We start from the raw sequence: 20,704 nt of genomic DNA on the forward strand, positions 1-20,704 counted from the left end.
ACACACACACACACACACACACTCACACACACACACACACACACACACTCACACACACACTCACACACACACTCACACACACACACACACACACACACACACACACCACATCCTGACCGGGGCTGCTGCTGATTCAGAGCTCTGAGGCGGCTTGCGGCTCGTCCCCTATATTTATGGTTCATTCTGGAAACTGCTGCTGTCCACCAGACTTCCAGTGTGTGTGTGTGTGTGTGTGTGTGTGTGTGTGTGTGTGTGTGTGTGTGTTAGCAATAAAGCCATGACTTAGCATTTTAGCTTACTGCTACGTGTAAACAGCAAATAATATGATGTCGCCACCCTTACAGCTATAACAGCTTCAACTCCTCTGGGAAGGCTTTCCACAAGGTTTAGGAGTGTGTTTATGGGAATTTTTGACCGTTCTTCCAGAAGCGCATCTGTGAGGTCAGACACTGATGTTGGACGAGACGGCCTGGCTCACAGTCTCCGCTCTGTCATCCCAAAGGTGTTCTATCTATCGGGTTTAGGTGCAGGCCGGTCAAGGTCTTCCACACCAAACTGGCTCGTGCACGTCTTTATGGAGCTTGTGCTTTGTGCACTGGTGCGCAGTCATGTTGGAACAGGAAGGGGCCATCCCCAAACTGTTCCCACAAATTTGGGAGCATGAAATTGTCCAAAATCTCTTGGTATGCTGAAGCATTAAGAGTTCCTTTCACTGAAAAATTAAATAAGTGGAACCTGCAGGAGTTCAGGTGCTTCTGTGGATCATTTTCTGTTCTGGACGTCTCGTCCACTCGCTCAGTGGTGATGATCTTCAGTGGTGATGATCCTCCTCCAGGAGACTCAGCAGGTTTCTGATGCTCTTTTCTCTAAAACCTGGACTGGACGCGTCTTTCTTCTCTCTTCAGCGTCCAGGCTTCACGTCCGTATGTAGCTACTGACCACACCCAGGATTTTATCAGTCAGTCGTGGCTCGGTGACGGTGCTGATGGAATCGTTCCTGACAGACGGATCGTTATAAACGTCCTGGTTCTGCTCGAGTCCCTTTATTCCTCTCTGCTGCTGCACCCACGGTTCAGATTCAGACACTGATGCAGTGAAGGGTCAGACTTATTAAAGTAAACGTCTGGAGCTTCACTAACGAGGATCAGGATCAGCATGGTTACAGTGATGGTATAGGTTCAAATCCCCTGGGCTCAAATGATTCCTGTTCTTGTTCTTGGATCTCGACATGACTTTGACAAGGAGAGCAAATCACATCTGGTCTGATGTTCAAAACTAACAGTGGAGAAAATTCATTCACTCAGTGTCTGTTTCACCAGCGCATTATCCTGGTCAGGGTCACAGTGGGTCTGATTTAGTGGGCAAAACGCAGGAAACACCCCGGACAGGTCACCAGTCCATCACTGAACACACACACACACACTATTTTAATGTTAGTAGCTCCAGTTGTTCTTTGGTCTTTGGACTGTGGGAGGAAACCGGAGCACCCGGAGGAAACCCACACAGACACAGGAGAACATGCAAAACTCCACACAGAGAGGAATCGAACCCAGGACCCTCTTGCTGACAGTGACAGTGCTACCCACCGAGCCACCGTGCCGCCAGTGGTGAAAACGACGGATCATTTTTAATAGAAATGCACTGTCACCTCACAGCAAGAAGGTCATGGGTTCGATTCCCAGGTAGAGCGATCCAGGTCCTTACTATGTGGAGTTTGCATGTTCTCCCCATGTCTGCATGGGTTTCCTCTGGGTGCAAAGACGTTTAGTGTGTGTGTGTGTGTGTGTGTGTGTGTGTGTGTGTGTGTGCCCTGTGATGAACTGATGACTAGTCCGGAGTGTTTTCAGCGTTTAGCCCAGTAAATTGGACCCACTGTGACCCTGACCAGGATCAAATGGACCGTTCTGGCCCCTTGAGACTTAAATAAATGCTTAATTATTTATTATTTATTTAAGGTTTTTGATGATGAACTTGTTGGTGTTTTGTTGTGATTCGTCACCCATGAAGTGAAGCGAGTATAACGTTTATGCTAACGAGGATTAGTTAGCAGGGTTAATATTAGTTAGATGGATTAGTTAGCAGGGTTAATATTAGTTAGATGGATTAGTTTGCAGGGTTAATATTAGTTAGATGGATTAGTTAGCAGGGTTATTATTAGATGGATTAGTTAGCAGGGTTATTATTAGATGGATTAGTTAGCAGGGTTAATATTAGTTAGATGGATTTTGGTTTTGTAGCTGTTAGCAAATTTTTTGCTACTAGTTACCACAAACTGAGTCTGACCAGTGAAATACCACCTTAAATTGTATTATTTGCATTTTTTTCTACCGTCCCAACTTTTATGGAGCTTGGTGAGAACCAGATAGCTAATATAATCCTGCGCTGTAGCTCTAACTGTTAGCATTGCAGTCACTTTTGCACGCTGTGTGAATTTGATTCGTGGGCCTGCGTTTTTCACAGCGCATGCTAATTTCCTGCTAGCGGTTTGTCCGTTATGTTCCTGATGAAAGCGGACGCTTGTTATTTCTGCCTCCAGGACGTAGCGGCGTTCTGTACGAGTATCGTCTCTCCTCTCAGAGAAATACGACCCTGCTACGGAAATAAATCCCCCCGGGCCGCGCGTAAACTAGCATCATAATTACACTTAGCGTACGCTAGGAAACCTTGTCACCGTGACCGAAAACAAACTTCGATCGGCGTCGCTGACGAGGGACGACGCGTTAACGAGGTTTGTGGTGATTTAGCATCGCGAGACCTGAACAGTCTCGGGTTCAGCGCTATAACGTAGCTTTGGCTTAGCATAGCTCTTCTGTGGCGTGTGATTAGCCTGCGTGATGTGAGCGGAAGGTTGAGCGATGTGGCGAGCGTTAGCATGACTGAGTGAGGGCGGGAAAAGGAATGAAGCTGTTACAGAGAGACGCCGCCGCGGTGATGTGAGCTAGTCAATCAGTGTCGGAGGAAACGGCCACTGTACTGCACCCATCATCAGTGTGTGTGTGTGTGAGTGTGTGTGTGTGTGTGTGTGTGTGTGTGTGTGTGAGTGTTAAATTAAAGCGCTGGAGTTAATCACACACCGACTCACAGCAACCGAACTCTCCTTATTTATATCAGCTTCTGTTCTGATTCATGGTGCATTCAAGAGCCTCTGTGATTCATGGTGAGAGAGGGTTCAGTTGTTTATCAGCTTGTTTACTTGCTTACTTGGTTCTGCACTGGAGAGGTTATTATAAGTGTGTGTGTGTGTGTGTGTGTGTGTGAGTGAGTGAGTGTGTGTGTGTGTGTGTGTGTGTGTGTGTGTGTTACCACCTATTATCACTACAGAGAGAGAACAGAAGAGAGAGACAGAGGAACAAACAGTATTTCAGTATTACACCGTTTCACTACAGGATTGCACTATATTCTCCTCACTGCTGTAACACACACACACACACACACACACACACACACACACACACACATGACATGGCTCTAAATCAATGATAATTACAGTACAGCTGAAGTTGGACGTGACTCACAGTCGATGTTCCACTTCATCCCAAAGGTGTTCAGGGGAGGGCGGGGCTCTGCACGGGTCACTAGAGTTCCTCTCCAATGTAACTAATTCACGTCCTGTTGGATCTGGCATAGTGCACAGAATCACAGTCATGATAGGACAGGACACGGCCATCCTTAAACTGTTAGAAAATATATCAAACACATTAGTTTTCGTTGTTGGTACTTCATAAACTGTATGGACCAAAATACTGGAACACCTCTTCTTATGAGAGAATTTATCTGTCTGTCTGTCTATCTGTCTGTCTGTCTGTCTGTTTTTCTATCTATAATCTGTCTTTCTACTTATATGTCTGTCTGTCTATCTAATAATAATAACAATAAATAATTATAATAAGAAGAAGAATAAATAATAAATAATAATAATAATAAGACAATAATAATAAGAAAAATATTAAATAATAATACATAATAATAATAATAATAGATAATAATAATAATAATATAATAATAAAAATAAACAATAATAATAATATAATAATAATAATATAATAATAATGATAATAATAATAAATAATAATAAAATAATAATAATAATAAATGATAATTATAATTAATAATAATAATAATAATAATAAATAATAATAATAATAAATAATAGTAATAAATAATAATAATAATAATAATAATATAAATATAAAAAAAAAATAATAGTAATAAAACTGCAGTAGAATATTACTCTGATGTATAAGAGTGTGCTGAGACGTTAGAGAGCGTTTGTGAGAGCACGGTTACGTAAGCTCTTCCCTACTTGTGCATTCTCTTCATCTCTCAGTGAGACGAGCGCTCGGGGCTCAGAAGATCTGAGAGAGCGAGACAGGAGAGAGAGCGACGGCGATGAGCGAGAGAGACGCTTTTCTGCAGCGCTCACACTTTCTATTTCCTGAAGGATTTTATTTTCCTCTCTGTGCGTTTGTGTGAAGCTGTTTTAATTGTTTACGCTCCTCTAGTCTGAGTTTCTTCATCAGGAACAGAAACTAAAAAGCTGCGAGGCAGCAAAATAAATAAAATAATGAATAATAAAACCACGTCCCGGACCGTCGTTACAGCGTAAACGTGTGTGTGGACGCTCCGGCTGTAATGATTGTTGGGTAAAGTGGATGTGAAGGTTGGTGGAATCACAGGCAACGTTTCTTCTCGGCGTTACGCAACTGATTGATGCGCTGGTGCTGGATTTTCTCTCCCCGTAGCGTTAAATGAAATTACACACTGTACACAACACAACACACACGGGGTACAATAACAGCCGCCTGATCCAGAGCTTCACTCCCGGCTCGTACCTGCTCTTCTTTAGTTGTTGAATAAACACCAGACGACTCCGGGACGCCGTGATTTTGGGGATGTCGGTGATTAAAATGCAAATAAAACTCAAACAAAACAAGAGTTCAGAAAAATCAGACCAGAAGATTCTACACACAACCACGGGCGTCCGAACGATCCGCCTATTAGAAGCTTCACTCTTCTCTAACGCGTTTTGGAACTTACCTAGAGAGGGTCACTAGAGTTCCTCACCACCAATTTGACAAGCTCACGTCCTTTTGGATCTGGCACAGAATCACAGTCATGCTGGAACATTAAATGGCCATCCCCAAACTGTTGGATAAGTCGTTTACACATAAAATGCCAAGAACCAATCACAGGCGTCCAACAATCCACCTGTTAAAAGCCTCACTCACCTGTGAAGGTGTTTTTGGAACACACCTGAGGATTTACCTCCATGTGAGGTCAGGTACTGACTGTAGGTGCTCCACCCTGCTTTTAATCTGCGGACGTATTAATCACAAGTGTATCGGGTCGCGGACCTGAGGTCTCTTTTTTTAAGCACTTTGCTTTGTGTATTGGGACGCAGCCGAACAGGCGACGGTGCCACCACAGCGCCGGACCAATCTAGACTCGGCATTGGGCAACCATCGACTATACGGACAGTGTTCCACAGTCAGTCTGGAACTTAGTAGTGAGTGCTGTAGCCAAGGGTACGCCACTAAAGTCGTTACATTCTTCGGTACCCGCTACGATGCCAACGTCTATGTATGGAACTGGCACGACTGTATTGAGTAACGCCCATCACGTACAACCTCGAATCGGAAAAAATTAGGACGGTATATAATACCTCAGACGCCACAGCATTAAGAACCGTCGTTCATCAACAGCTGAAACAGTAAAAGTTGGGACGGTAAAGCATTTACCGCTCTGTAACGTCTCCGTTCCTCCTCACGGCACTTAAACGACGTTTCGGTACCGAGGACGTCGAGCGATGACGTGTTTCCGTTATTTTGTCCCGTTCCTGTTGTAAACACGTCTTAGTGTGTGAAACAGTTCAGGGTTCAAGATTCTCCTCACGTCCTCTATCAGGGACAGATCAGGACTGCAGGCAGGACCTCCAGCACCCGTACTCTCTGTAATGAATGAAGGTTCTCGATGCGGCGGCGTCTGAGGGATCAGAGATCACCGGGGTTCAGCTCAGACTCGCACCGTCACCCTTTACACACCCAAATTCCTCCAGATTCCTTCAATCCTTTAATGATATTCTGCACTGTAGAGGGAGAACATGCAAATCCCCTCAGATCTGTCTGTGAGGAACGTGGTTTTCTCTCACATTAGTGGATAAACTGGAGATCCTCTGATCATCTTTGTTCCTCAGAGACTCCAGATCAGGATCACAATCAGCTGTTAGAATCACCTCATTATTTATGTTATTATCTCATCACTCACCCTAAATTTCACCCTCGTCCCAACTCTTTCTGGAAGGTGTTGCAGCTCTGAAATGCAGGAATGATGATTATTAATAAATGAAGTCGATAGAAGAAACTTTATATATTTTCTAAAGTTGGGTCCTGTAGTGGCTCCTCAGACGGGAGACGGTGGGTCGATAGCTCACCAGTGATAAATCGATGCCTCTGTTTTCCCGTGAGGACTCACCGTACTGAAATTAAATCGCCGTATTGATCTCGGCTCCGTCCTGTCCAGGATCGACGTCTCCAATCGTTTGTGTGAAGCGCCTTCGATCAGAGTTAAAAGGGCGGGGCGGAGATTTTATTCAAACAAACGATTCATTCGGTCAGGGTCTGTTTTAATAGCGCTTTAACCTGGTCAGGGTCGCGGTGGGTCTGATTCACTGGGGGAAAGGCGATCGGGTTGTCTGAGGGTCTCTGTGCAGCGCCGTCGATCAGCCAGCAGAGGGCGTAACTGCAGCAGTATGAGGAATCCCCTCCGGCGAATCGACGGCACTGCACAGAGACAGGGGATAACAGACTCTCCGTGCGCTATACGGATCTCTGTATGAGTGAAACGACCGTTATAAGTGTGTGTGTGTGTCTGTCTGTGTGTGTGTGTGTGTGTGTGTGAGACGTTAATAAAAGCTGTGTTTGTACAAACATCAGATCGGAGTGATGGGTTCCGGGATGAAAAGAAGTCCGTGTGACCTTTCTCGTCTCATTCTTGTCCTCCGTGGCTCAGAAACGAGCGTCACACACACACACACACACACACACACACACACACACACGTACACACACTCGGGAGCTCTTCATTGTCCATGTCAGTGTGGAAGCAGGTCAGTTTTCATCACATCACACACTGACACACACACACATACAGATGCTGGAGGGGATGGAAAGTGCAGCGATGCAAAGTGTGTGTGTGTGTGTGTGTGTGTGTGTGTGTGTGTGTGTGTGTGTTCGACCGGACGGGAACTTTTTTGGTTACCATGACGCCCAGCCAGCGACCCCTGGGCATTCAGAGAGTTGGTGCGGCGCAGCGAGCGGAAGACAAAAGCCGAGACGACGTCATTCCCCAACCGTCCCATTCTCACACCGCAGGAACGCCGAGGGGTCGCCGGGAGAACCGACGGAGAGCTAGCGCCGCCGCTACCATTAGCTGCTCATCTCCAAAAATACATGTGCCGCACTGCGTACCCAAAACATCAGTCAGTCTGTCGAAACCCGGTCCGCTCCGTCAGTCATGCTCCATTCCCCTCCAAAACGTACCGGCGTTCCGGCGTTCACATCACGTGGTCACATGATCATCGGCTTGCTGGACGTCCCATTCCGAAACCATGAAGGAACTCAACACATACCCGTCTAATGATCTAATAAACCATTAATGATGTCAAACCATTAAAGCGACAAAACTATTAATAATTAAGTACCAAACAAAAAACATGAAAAACTTTGCAACCCCCAACTGAGAAATAATAATAATATAATAAATAATATAAAAATAATAATAACATAATAAACAATAATAATAATATAATAAATAATAATAATAATAATAATTAATAATAATAATAATATAATACATAATAATAATAATAATAAAATAATATAAAAATAATAATAATAATAATATAAAAAATATAATATAATAAATAATACTACTAATAATAAATAATAATAATAGTAATATAAATAATAATAGTAATAATAATTATATCATAAAATTATTTTAAAAAAATAATAATAAAAAATTAAATAATAATATAATAAAATGTATTCTAATGATCGAATGTGTGTTTTAGCAACATCAATCACTAACAGGTGTAATAAATCAATCCTAGAAACAAAAATTCCATGCATCTGACTTTTGAGAACAGTTTAGGGAAGGTCCTTTCCTGTTCCAGCATGATTGAGCTCTATATAGACATGAAGAAAAGCTCAGATTTAAGTTAAATAAACTCCAGGGTGATCTACAGTTGTGACTGAATACAATCCAAGCAAAAGGTATTACAGGGTGGGGTTGGGGCTTGAACCGATAACCTTCTATTTACTAGTCTGGTACTTCAACTGCTCACGAATAATGTTCTAATGTCTCGGTCCACGGTGGGCGTGTCCCAAATCACACCCTCAACACCCTCCTAATGTCTCGGTCCACAGTGGGCGTGGTCCGTCACTACACACTCACCTCCCCCGCGGACTAACCAGGTTAATATGAATATAAAGAGTTTATATGTAAACAAACGTTTGGTTTTAAAGCTCTGTGATTAAAACCGCTTTGGGTTTGTAATTAGTGGGTAGGTTTATGCTAATCAGGTCAGACACGCTAATAAGACTAACACGTGGAGGATTCTGGGTAATTAATCCCGCCGAGTGTTTCTGAGTGAGGTCACAGACGTCTGATGTTTTATGCAAATGATGAACGAAACACAGCGAGTAAAAACACAGCGAGAGAAACGAAACACAGCGAGTGTAAGAAGCCGCGCTGGCGAGTGTCAGAGAGAACGAGAGAGAAAATAAAATAAAGAGAATTAAAACATAAATAAAACAAATAAAGTCAGTCGTAATTAGCTTCGCTATCCAGTCTGATTAACTTCAGCTCATCAGCTTTCTGTACTGAGACTTTGTGGCTTAGAGAGATGCGACCTCAGTTTCCTCCAACCCTAAACCCTAAACCCTAAACCCTAAACCCCAACTCAGCTACTAACCAGGGTCCTTAGTCCCGTCTCTTCCCACCCAGCAGAATAGTGGCCTGTTGTACCTGCTGGTGGCGCCCAGCTGACCGGTAGCAGAGCTGAGATTCGATTATCCTGCTGCACCATTTAATCCATAATATAGACGCGACCCAAACATGCGTACAGGCCGTATAAACCATGACTGTGGGTATTTGTGCTGGTTTTGCTGAACTTTCACTGTGGAAACTGCAGGGTTTGAAATAGAATGTGGTTTGGGACGCGTCCTGTCCAAATTACAGCCTACAAATCCTCAACGCCGTCACACACACACACTCACACTCACACACACACACTCACACACACACACACACACTCACACACACACACACACTCACACTCACACACACACACACACCCACACACACACACTCACACACACACACACACACACACACACACACTCACACACACACACACACTCACACTCACACACACACACACACCCACACACTGGCTCTGGTCTGGTTCTTATCAGTATGCACGTTTCAGCTTCTGTTCAACTTCTGTTCCAGATGTTTAATTGCAATTACCTCTGAAGATACAGCTGTGTGTGTGTGTGTTCCTGGTGTGTGTTTAGTGTGTGTTCTTGGTGTGTGTGTGTATGTGTGTTTGTGTGTATTCTTGGTGTGTGTGTGTGTGTTTTGTCTTATTTAGAACGACATCTCAAACACACTAGAGATGTGTGATCGATACACTGATACGAGTTTATTAATGTGTGTGTGTGTGTGTGTGTGTGTGAACGCGCATGGTGTGTGTGTGTTTGTGTGTGTTCCTGGTGTGTGTGTGTGTGTTTTGTCTTATTTAGAACGACGTCTCAAACACACTAGAGATGTGTGATCGATACACTGATACGAGTTTATTAATGTGTGAGTGTGTGAACGCGCATGGTGTGTGTGTGTGCCAGCGAGCAGCGAGAGTGATTGATTTCCCAGCATGCCTCGTTCACACATCAGATGCACAGTCCAAATCCCAAAGTCACGTCTTCATTATTAAATACATGGGAATTCCGTTGCCATGGAAACTGTTGTGACATCACAGAGCGAGCTTTGCTTTGATGTAGGGCTGTGAGGTTTCTCTCGGGTTCTCGTCGGGAGCTTCGGATCCTCCGTCTCCGCGTGGAACAGTGGTCTCAGTGTGTTTTCATCCATGCATTTGGACTGACACACACCCCACTCCGACACGTGTGCACCGGGGTTCATACGGGGATCCGTATCGCGCAGAGAGACTGTTATTCACTGTCTGTGTGCAGCGCCATCGATCAGCCAGCAGAGGGCGTCAATGCTGCAGTTATGAGGAATCCCCTCCGGCGGAGTTATACCCTCCTCATACTGCTGCAGTTACGCCCTCTGCTGGCTGATCGATGCCGCTGCGCAGAGACCCTCAGACGACCCGATCATCATCCGTATAGGCGCCTGACCAGCTGGTAGTAGAGCTACATTTACTGTCTGTGTGTGTGTGTGTGTGTGTGTGTGTGTGTGTGTGTGTGTGTGTGTGTGATAGCTCAGTGGTTAAGGTACTGGACTAGTAAACAGAAGGTTGCCGGTTCAAGCCCCGCCACCACCAAGTTGCCACTGTTGGGTCCCTGAGCAAGGCCCTTAACCCTCAATTGCTCATTGTGTAAGTCGCTTTGGATAAAAGCGTCTGCTAAATGCTGAAAATGTAAATGTAAATGTAAATGTGTGTGTGTGTGTGTGTGTGTGTGTGTGACATTAAACACACACACACACCGGTCAGTGGTGAGAACAGTCATAATTACGTTTCCAAATATACTACAATAATAATACAGGCTACCGCTTCAACACACACACACACACACACACACACTCACACTCCACCCACAGTTGTAATTCCAGATTCTTTCAGTGTGTGTGTGTGTGTGTGTGTGTGTGTGTGTGTGTGTGTGTGTGTGTGTGTGTAAAACGAGCTGGGTCTGTTACTCTCATTTATTTTACCAGTCTCCCTGTGAGTGCTCTGTCCAGTTTCAAACACACACACACACACACACACACACACTGTACTGGACGCATTGTACTGTAGAGAGACTCTCACACCAAAATGACTTACAGTACTGTGACAGTATACTGTTAAGGGCCTTGCTCAAGGGCCCAACAGCAGCAACTTGGCAGTGATGGGGCTTGAACCAGCGACCTTCTGATTATTAGTCCAGTCCCTTACCTCTGGGCTACATTGTGCTGAATGAGAGAGTGTTTATGTGCGTCTCTGGATGTAAGTGAATGTTAAACCATCAGGTCGGTGTAGAGTCACTCTGGGGTGCAGAAGGTTTTGGGGTTACAGATGATTGGAGACGCTGCCACACCCTAAATGTGATCCAGTGTGATTACTGGAACCCTGGAGCTTCTGATCTGTGGTTCTTACAGAAAGTTTAAAGCTGAAGCTTCTTCTCTGCTCCAGGATTACCTGAGCAGGAAGGGGTGAGGGTCTCGACCCATTTCTACATGAGTTTGAATGTGATTGGTTTGAGGTGTGAGAACATAACAGGAACCAGGAGGAGCTTCTCTGTGTTCAGATGAAGTTCTGGAGCTGTTTTGATTCCTTTATTCATTTTAGATCCTCACGCTGTGTTAGTAATAATACCAGCAGGTACAGACGAGGTTCAGTAAACCCAACCACCGGCTCACAGAATATACATCATACAGAATATACATCATACAGAATATACATCATACAAAATATCTAACACAAAATATACATCATACAAAATATCTAACACAAAATATACATCATACAAAATATCTAACACAAAATATACATCATACAAAATATCTAACACAAAATGTACAACTTAGAAAATTTGCAATACGATATGTAAAATATATGATATATAAAATATACAATATACACCGATCAGCCATAACATTAAAACCACCTCCTTGTTTCTACACTCACTGTCCATTTTATCAGCTCCACTTACCATATAGAAGCACTCTGTAGTTCTACAATTACTGACTGTAGTCCGTCTGTTTCTCTACATGCTTTGTTACCCCCTTTCATGCTGTTCTTCAGTGGTCAGGACCCCCACAGGACCCCCACAGAGCAGGTATTATTTAGGTGGTGGATGATTCTCAGCACTGCAGTGACACTGACATGGTGGTGGTGTGTTAGTGTGTGTTGTGCTGGTATGAGTGGATCAGACACAGCAGCGCTGCTGGAGGACTAAAATTTAACCCTGGATCATTTCCCTGTTTGATCCAGACCAAGAGAACAGAACTAAATATAAACACGACCTGACGGAGTGAGTACAGAACCCAGCACTGACCAGAGTCACTTCAGTTCACTTCAGAGTGTGTGTAGTGATGAGAAGTGTGTGTACGCATTAATGAGTGTGTGTGTGTGTGTGTGTGTGTGTGTGTGTGAAAGTATGAATATAAATAGACTCATTTATGTAACAATCGATGAATATGAACTCGGACCGAGTCTGATAAAACTCTTCCAGCCTCCTGCATGAATGTTAATGAATCCGTGTGTGTGTGTGTGTGTGTGTGTGTGTGCTGTGTTTGGGCAGGTGGGAATCGTTTACCTGTCTCCGGGTGAGAGTGGGTGGGTGGTGTGGGTGGTGTGGAGGGTGTAGAGGTTAATAGCCGGTTCTGTCGGAGTCTTCGGTTACACCGCCGAGCTCCTGCTAAAACCATTAACCAGAACACAGAGCCTCTGTGTGTGTGGGTGTGTGTGTGTGTGTGTGTGTGTGGGTGTGTGTGTGTGTGTGTGGGTGTGTGGGTGTGTGTGTGTGTGTGTGTGTGACATTGAACTGTGTCCTTTGAAACACACCTTCCTTTCAAATCTGCTTCATTTACTGATGAGCTTAAACACACACACACACACACACACATAGACATGACTGCATGTGTTTGGACTGCCGGAGGAAACCCACACAGAACGGACCCTGGGAATAGAACCCAGAACCTTCCTGCTGTGCCAGTTTAACACCCCGGAATGAATCTGGGCGGCTAAAACAGACGCTACATCCACACACAGGTTTATAAATTGAACTAGCGAGGTGTGTGTACTTCATGTAAACAATAAAAAGCACAAACATAAAAGATGGGCGGCACGGTGGGTAGCACTGTCACCTCACAGCAAGCAGGTCATGGGTTCGATCCCAGGTGGGACGGTCCGGGTCCTTTCTGTGTGGAGTTTGCATGTTTTCCCCGTGTCTGCATGGGTTTCCTCCGGGTGCTCCGGTTTCCTTTTACAGTCAGGTTAATTGGAGACACTAAATTGCCCTATAGGTAAATAAGTGTGTGTGTGTGTGTGTTTGCCCTGTGATGGACTGGCGCCCGTCCAGGGTGTTACTATGTGCCTTGCGCCCAATGAAAAGCTGGGATAGGCTCCAACACCCCCCGCGACCCTGATTGGATAAGCGGTTAAGACAGTGAGTGAGAGTGAGTGAACATAAAAGACCTTTCATTCAGACTCCTGATGGATTGTTAACCATGTGGGCGGGTGGGATCGTGCTATTGACTAGTATTAACCGGTTAGTACAGTGTTTTGTCAGGTTTAGCACTGAGAGAGAAGCATTAGGACTTGTGTCAGGTGAGTGGTGGATCGAGTAGCTGACCGTGCTCACTGTCCCACCTAGTGCTCTCGCTCCTATTATCCATAGTAAGTGGATATCAGAGTACCCTCTTCCATTAGGACAGACGGCAGGACGCTCTCCTTCTCCTGCACCTTGGGGCCAGACGCCCCCTGCTGGTGGGTTCTGTTCACGCGTCCTCACCAGCGCACCTCACAGAACTCTAGTAAACAAAACACAATACACTGTCTCTACATCACTCTATCACATTATTCCAGAGTCCTCCAGGTACAGAGGAGGGGTGTACATCCTGCGGTGTGTACACGGGGGGTATTTACGGTCATTTTGGTGCATGTTTGCCTCCGTACCCCAGATTCTTTATACGTGGAATCCAGCCACAAACGCCTGATTGAACAAAAACACTCAGGACGTCTCGCCGGTCCAGTCTGTCTCCGTTTAACTACGTTTAGATGTACGAGTACAGATCGCAATACCAGCTGGAGTGGCATTTTGTTCACACACACACACACACACACACACACACACACACTGCAAATCGAAGTTGCAGACACGACTGTGTGTAATAAGCCGGGTGATTGAGAGATTAAGTCAGGCCAGTGCTCCGGGTTATTTGTGTGTGTGTGTGTGTGTTTGTGTAATGTAACTGATACCCAGACCCCAGCGGCACCCTCTTCATCATCGCTGATGAACTTACCAGATTCACTCTGTGTCTGTGTGTGTGTGTGTGTGTGTGTGTGTGCATGATTACACATATGGAAACCATCCAGCCTTTGTGTGTGTGTGTGTGTGTGTGTGTGTTGGTATCAGAAGTGTAAGCAAACGTGCACATTCATTCTCATGTTAAACTGCACTTCATCATCGGTTGGTGCTAACAAAGCGCCACACCACCACCGCTCAGACCCGGGTTTGAATCTCAGCGGTGCTACGCGGGCGCCGTCGGCCCTGACCGTGGAGGGTCGAAGCCCTGCGATGGCTGGCGTCGTGTTCAGTGTAAAACCAGTTTGGTCTCAGTGGATGAGAATCTTACCGTAATGACCCCACCATGTGTGTGTGTAGTGTGTGTGTAGTGTGTGTGTAGAGTGTGTGTGTGTGTGTGTGTGTAGAGTGTGTGTGTGTGTGTGTGTGTAGAGTGTGTGTGTGTAGAGTGTGTGTAGTGTGTGTGTAGAGTGTGTGTGTGTGTAGAGTGTGTGTGTGTGTGTGTGTGTGTGTGTGTGTAGAGTGTGTGTGTGTGTGTGTGTAGAGTGTGTGTAGTGTGTGTGTAGAGTGTGTGTGTGTGTGTGTGTGTGTAGAGTGTGTGTAGTGTGTGTGTAGAGTGTGTGTGTGTGTGTGTAGAAGTAACAAAGGAGAGATCAGATTGCTGACGGAGTAAAATAGGAGGTGGAATTTGATCTGCTGGGATCTGAGATTTCCCATTACGCCCCGGCGGGGGGGTGAGGGGTACATGGAGGGCACCAGGCGGGGTTGAAGGGCAGCTCCTGGTTCTTCAGTAGAACCAAACGAACGTCTCTCAGTGGAACCTGGTTTAGATGAAGACGTTTGAGTACGTGGATGGTGTTGAGGGTGAGGTGTGGAATGATGAGAAGGTACGGTGGCACGGTGTAGCCGTCTGGCGATCACGCTAATCTTAGAACCTCAACCAGACACTAGGATTCACTGTTGCTCATCCAGCCGTCCCTCCCTCAGACACGCCTGTGTAGGTTTAGCACACAGCCTGGCTGGTGGATAGTTCAGTGATTAAGCTACTAAACTAATAATCACTGATTCCACAATAGTCACCACTGTTGGGCCCCTGATAAAGGGCCCCTAACATTTCATTGCTTGTTCATAATATTTTAATGTCTGCGCTCTAATCTGAGGTGGGGCGGGTGATAGTCTGCAGCTCTCCTCGGTCAGGGCAGCGGTGGTGCGAGAGTTAAAACAGGGTGATTAGAAAAGGACTGGATTGTGGGAAAAGAGGGAAAAGCAAATAAATAAACAAATAAAAAAACAAATTAATTAATTAATAAACAAATAAATAAAAAATAAAAAATCAATAAATAAAATAAGTACATGAATAAATAAATAAAAATCTATGAATATAAAAAAATAAAAAATAAGTACTTAAATAAAAATAAATTTAAAATAAAACCAAACAAATGCAAACAAATAAGTCAAAATAAAAAAATTATAAAAATAAATTAAGTATTTTAATAAATAATAAAACAAAATAATCTATTAATTAAAAAATAATAAATAAATAACAAGTTCATTAATAAAAATAAAAAATAAGTAAATGTGAATAAATAAATAAAATAAATAAATAACATTAAATAAAAAGAAATAAATAAGTACATAAATAAAAATAAATACAAAATAAAAACAAATGCAAATAAATAAGTCAAAATAAAAATAAGTAAATAGATAAAAAATTAATAAATAAAATTCAATAATTTAATAAATAATAAAACAAAATAGTACATAAATTAAAAATAAAAAACAAATGCAAAAAAATAAGTAAAAATAAATAAAGATAAAATAAATGAATAAAATTAAATAAAGGAATATATAATTTCATAAAATAGCAAATACATTAAAAATAATAATTAAATAAATACATGTAAATAAATAATCAGGAATCCTGTTAGGTGTCGCCACAGCGTATCGTTTGTCCACATTTCTGATTTGGTACGTGTTGGAGGGAGGGCGTGTCAGGAGAATATACCTTCATACACCATCAGGGTCTCCAGCAGAGAAAGAGGAACTGGCTACGACTAAACTGGGAGAGCAAGAAAAGAAAAAAAAAGCATCATTAATTTTATGCACTGAGTTTTAAAGGAGCGTCCGTATACTTTTGGCCTGTTAACTATGGGAGGACTGGGAGAGTACGAGGTGATGGTTCGATCCGGCTCATTGTGCACCCCAAATAGAGAGGGAGGGGCGCGAGGAGAGGGGGGGAATGATCGGGGATTAGTGTGTGTGTGTGTGTGTGTGTGTGTGTGTGTGTGTGTGTGTACTGTAGGAATTTCCTCATTTGTAATTCAAATCCTAAGTCTCGCCCGCGGCCGATCTGCCGACGGAGCCACACGCGCTTTCCCATTGGCCGAGAGCTCGATCCGTGCCCGTAAGCCCCGCCCGGTTTCCGTTAGAATCTCATTAGTATGCGGACGGGCCTGCTGGGAGCGCCAGAGCTCATCTGCATAATCTACATACCGACTGTACACACGGTGTGTGTGTGTGTGTGTGTATGTGTGTGTGTGTGTGTGTGTGTGCTGGACGATCGGTTATTAACTCCCTCTCTCACCAAGTCTCTGTGAATGTCTCTCGCCCATCAGGCTTCTGAAGAATAGAAGTAGGTCGACTCCCTCCGAGGGGTGTGTGTGTGTGTGTGTGTGTGTGTGTGTGTGTGTGTGTGTGTGTGTGAAGAAATGCGCCCTGACAGTGCATTAAAGCTCAACTGACAGCCACACACACACACACACACACACACACACATTTGTGGTCCAAAGAAATATACACAGCGACTGATTCGTTTCTTTAATGTCACATGACACCTTGCGTCCTCTTGACTTCTCTGTGCCCGTATAACTGTCGCTAATTTGGCTGCAGTATCCGCTTCTTTTTACCTGCACCGAGGTTCATACGGAGATCCGTATCGCACATGGAGAGTCCGTTACCCTCGTCTCTGTGCAGCGCCGTCGATCAGCCAGCAGTATGAGGAGGGTATAACTCTGCCGAAGGGGATTCCTCATACTGCTGCAGTCACGCCCTCTGCTGGCTGATCGACGGCGCTGCACAGAGACCCTGGGACGAACCGGCGCCTTTGTGGGACGAGAAGAACGTGCTGACTTCGAGTTCTGACTTTATTTATAGACTTCGGTTTGACAGTGTGTGTTTAAAGCATCGTTTATAGTGTGTGTGTGTGTGTGTGTGTGTGTGTGCCACATCGCTTCTCGGTTTAGGACGAGGCCCAAGCGAACACACACACACACACACACACACACACATGAAGGTATTTTTGATTCCTCGTCCTGTGTAATTATCTACAGAGCGAAAACGGCCTCACTGGTTTTACTCTCCTATGTAATTGTGTGTGTGTGTGTGTGTGTGTGACCTCAGCCCCACTCACCAGCTCTGGGATGAACCGGAACACAGACTGATCGACTGAAGTGCTGCCATATTTTGGACTAAAGGGGCACAAATTCCCACACAAGCTCGTGAGAAGCTTCTCTCGGGTCACTGTGTTTTAATGTGGGGCGTCCGAATACTTTTGGCCACGTAGTGTTTAAGGTTTCGGAGTCACATGACTAACCCCGCCCTCTCTCTCTCTCTCGCCCCCTGCAGGATGAATTCGGCGATGGCACGGCACTGATCATGGCCCTCCGGGCGGACGTCGGGGCGGCTCTCCTGCGACTGGCTCTTCTGTTCCTCCTGTCTCCGCCCGCCGCGGTGCGGTGCCAGGGCGAGCGGCCCCGCCTCCAGTTCACGCAGCCGCTCTACCATGCGTCGGTGTACGAGAACTCGGCGGCGCGGACCTACGCGGTCAGCCCGGTGCGGATGGGCGTGGCTCTGCAGCAGCGCTGGTGGGAGGTGCGCTACAGGATCTTGTCCGGGGACGACGAGGGGTTCTTTAAGGCTGAAGAGCACGCGCTGGGGGACTTCTGCTTCCTCCGAATACGCACCAAGGGAGGGAACGCCGCCATCCTCAACCGCGAGGTCCAGGATAACTACCAGCTCACCGTCAAGGCCACGGTCAAGGGAGAGACGCTGGAGGCGTGGACCAAGGTGAGCGTCCAGGTGCTGGACATGAACGACCTCCGACCTCTCTTCTCTCCCACCACGTATTCCGTCACGGTCACGGAGAACACGCCGCTGCGCACCAGCATCGCCCGGGTCACGGCCACCGACGCCGACATCGGCTCCAACGGGGAGTTTTACTACTTCTTTAAAGAGAGGGTGGAGCTTTTTACCGTGCACCCGACTAGTGGGGTGGTTTCCCTGAGCGGGAAGCTGGACGTGGACGTCCGGAGCCGGTACGATCTGGAAATCCAGGCGGTCGACCGCGGCATGAAGCTCTACGGCAACAACGGCGTCAGCAGCACCGCCAAACTGTTCGTCCACGTAGAGCGGATCAACGAGCACGCTCCCGAAATCAGTGTTGTGAGTCTAGAACCCGTCTGGGTGGAGCGGGCGCCGGTGGTCGCTGTGATCACGGTGGAGGATCCTGACGTCGGGGTGAACGGCGAGATCGAGACGGTTAATATCGTAGACGGAGATCCTGCAGGTCTCTTTAGCGTCGATAGAACAGATGGAGACTCTAAAGGAGGGTCTAAAGAATTCGTCCTCAGGGCTCCCGAGCACCTGGACTGGGAGAGTTACCCGTTCGGACTGAATTTAAGTTTGCAAGCCATTGATCAAGGGACGCCACCGAAGCTCTCAGAAGTTTCGGTGGTCCGTCTCCGGTTGTCCAGGCCGAGCCCGGTGGAAGTCCGGTTCCTGAAGGAGCTTTTTGAGGTCAGTTTGAGTGAAGTCGCCCCTCCTGGAACTATCGTCCTAGCTGTGAAACTCGACCCCGAACCGGCGGACACAGAATACGTCCTGACGGCGTCCGCCGATTCGGCGTTCTTCAGCATCGGCGGCACGTCAGGCGTCGTCACCACGTCCCGCTGGCTGACCAAGCTCATGCAGAGGTTCTTCGAGCTGGAGGTGATGGAGGTGAACAGCGAGCGCCGAGCCAAAGTCCGGGTGCAGCTGGAGGACGCCAACGACAACGCGCCCGTCTTCACACGACAGTCCTACGAGGTGTTCGTCAACGAGAGCGTCGCCGTGGGGACCACGGTTCTGGTGGTGACCGCTTCAGACGCCGATCACGGAGAGAACAGCTACATCACGTACAGCATGACCAGTCTGATCCCGCTGCCGTTCACCGTCCACCAGTTCAACGGCGCCGTCACCACCACCACCGAGCTGGACTACGAGTCTTTTTCCGAAACCTTCAGCTTCGCGGTGAGAGCGTCCGACTGGGGCGCCCCCTACAGGAGAGACAGCGAAGTGAACATCACGGTGCACCTGCAGAACGTGAACGATAACAAGCCGCTCTTCGAGAAGGTGGCCTGCGTGGGCGCGGTCTCTCCCGACCTGCCGGTGGACGAGGTCGTCACCACTCTGTCGGCCATCGACGTGGACGAGCTGGAGCTGGTGAAGTACGGCATCGTCTCCGGAAACGACCAGGGCTTCTTCCATCTCAGCGCCGATTCCGGGGTCCTGACCCTCCGCCGGTCTCTCGCCAACGTCGACCCCAAGAGCACCTTCAGCCTCAAGATCACCGCCACGGACGGCGAGACCTTCTCCGAGCCCATGTTCGTGAACATATCCGTATCCCAGGAGAAGCTCCCGCCCAGAGCGTTCGACTGCACCGAGACTCACGTGGCTCAGAGACTCGCCGAGAAGATTCTCAACAAGGCCAAAGCCGGGAGCAAACCGAAACCAGACGAGGCGTTTATAGACCTGTTCTCGGCCAACAGACAGGCGCCTCAGTTCGACAAGTTCTTCCCGAGCGATATTTCAGTCCACGAGGATCTGGACGTCGGTACCATCGTGTTCCAGGTCAAAGCACTCGACGACGACACCGGATTCAACGGACAAATCGTGTTCAGCATCTCCGGCGGCAACACGGACAGCAGCTTCACCATCGGCATCTTTACCGGAGAGATCAGCGTCTTCCTGCCGTTAGACCGGGAGAGAACGGACCGATACCTCCTCAACCTCACTCTGTACGATCTGGGTCAGCCTCAGAGATCCGCCTGGCACGTCCTGCCCGTCTACGTCGAAGACGCCAACGACAATCCTCCTGAGTTTCTTCAGCACGGCGGCTACCGGGCGCGGATCCCGGAGAACACGCCAATCGGTACCGAGGTGATCCAGGTGGAAGCCGTGGATAAAGATCAGGGGACGAACGGTGAGGTTCGGTATTCCCTCCTCACCAGCACCTCTCAGTTCGGCATCAACGCCTCCAGCGGGATCGTGTACGTCGCCGGTCAGCTGGACCACGAGTCCGTCCCGACCTTCTCCCTCAGAGTGGAGGCTCGAGACCGAGCGGAACGCAGCGCTCAGAGATTCTCCGTAACGACGCTCCACGTCACGCTGGACGATGTGAACGACTGCCCCCCCGCCTT

The 20,704-nt window shown here is 46.7% G+C and overlaps 1 protein-coding gene across 3 annotated transcripts in view; it reads left to right on the forward strand.

Annotated features, from left to right (window-relative positions):
* The first annotated feature begins 17,896 nt into the window (after window positions 1–17,896).
* Window positions 17,897–20,704, forward strand: part of fat3a (FAT atypical cadherin 3a) — a 42,435-nt gene continuing 39,627 nt past the window's right edge. For all 3 annotated transcript variants that reach the window (XM_063017280.1, XM_063017279.1, XM_063017281.1), the window contains exon 1: window positions 17,897–20,704. This exon is cut by the window's right edge and continues 485 nt beyond it. In XM_063017280.1, the coding sequence (XP_062873350.1) occupies window positions 17,904–20,704 (2,801 nt within the window). In that variant the 5' untranslated portion in view covers window positions 17,897–17,903.

The sequence above is a fragment of the Trichomycterus rosablanca genome, chromosome 20 (assembly GCF_030014385.1).
Source record: "Trichomycterus rosablanca isolate fTriRos1 chromosome 20, fTriRos1.hap1, whole genome shotgun sequence".
In the NCBI taxonomy this organism is placed as follows: Eukaryota; Metazoa; Chordata; class Actinopteri; order Siluriformes; family Trichomycteridae; genus Trichomycterus; species Trichomycterus rosablanca.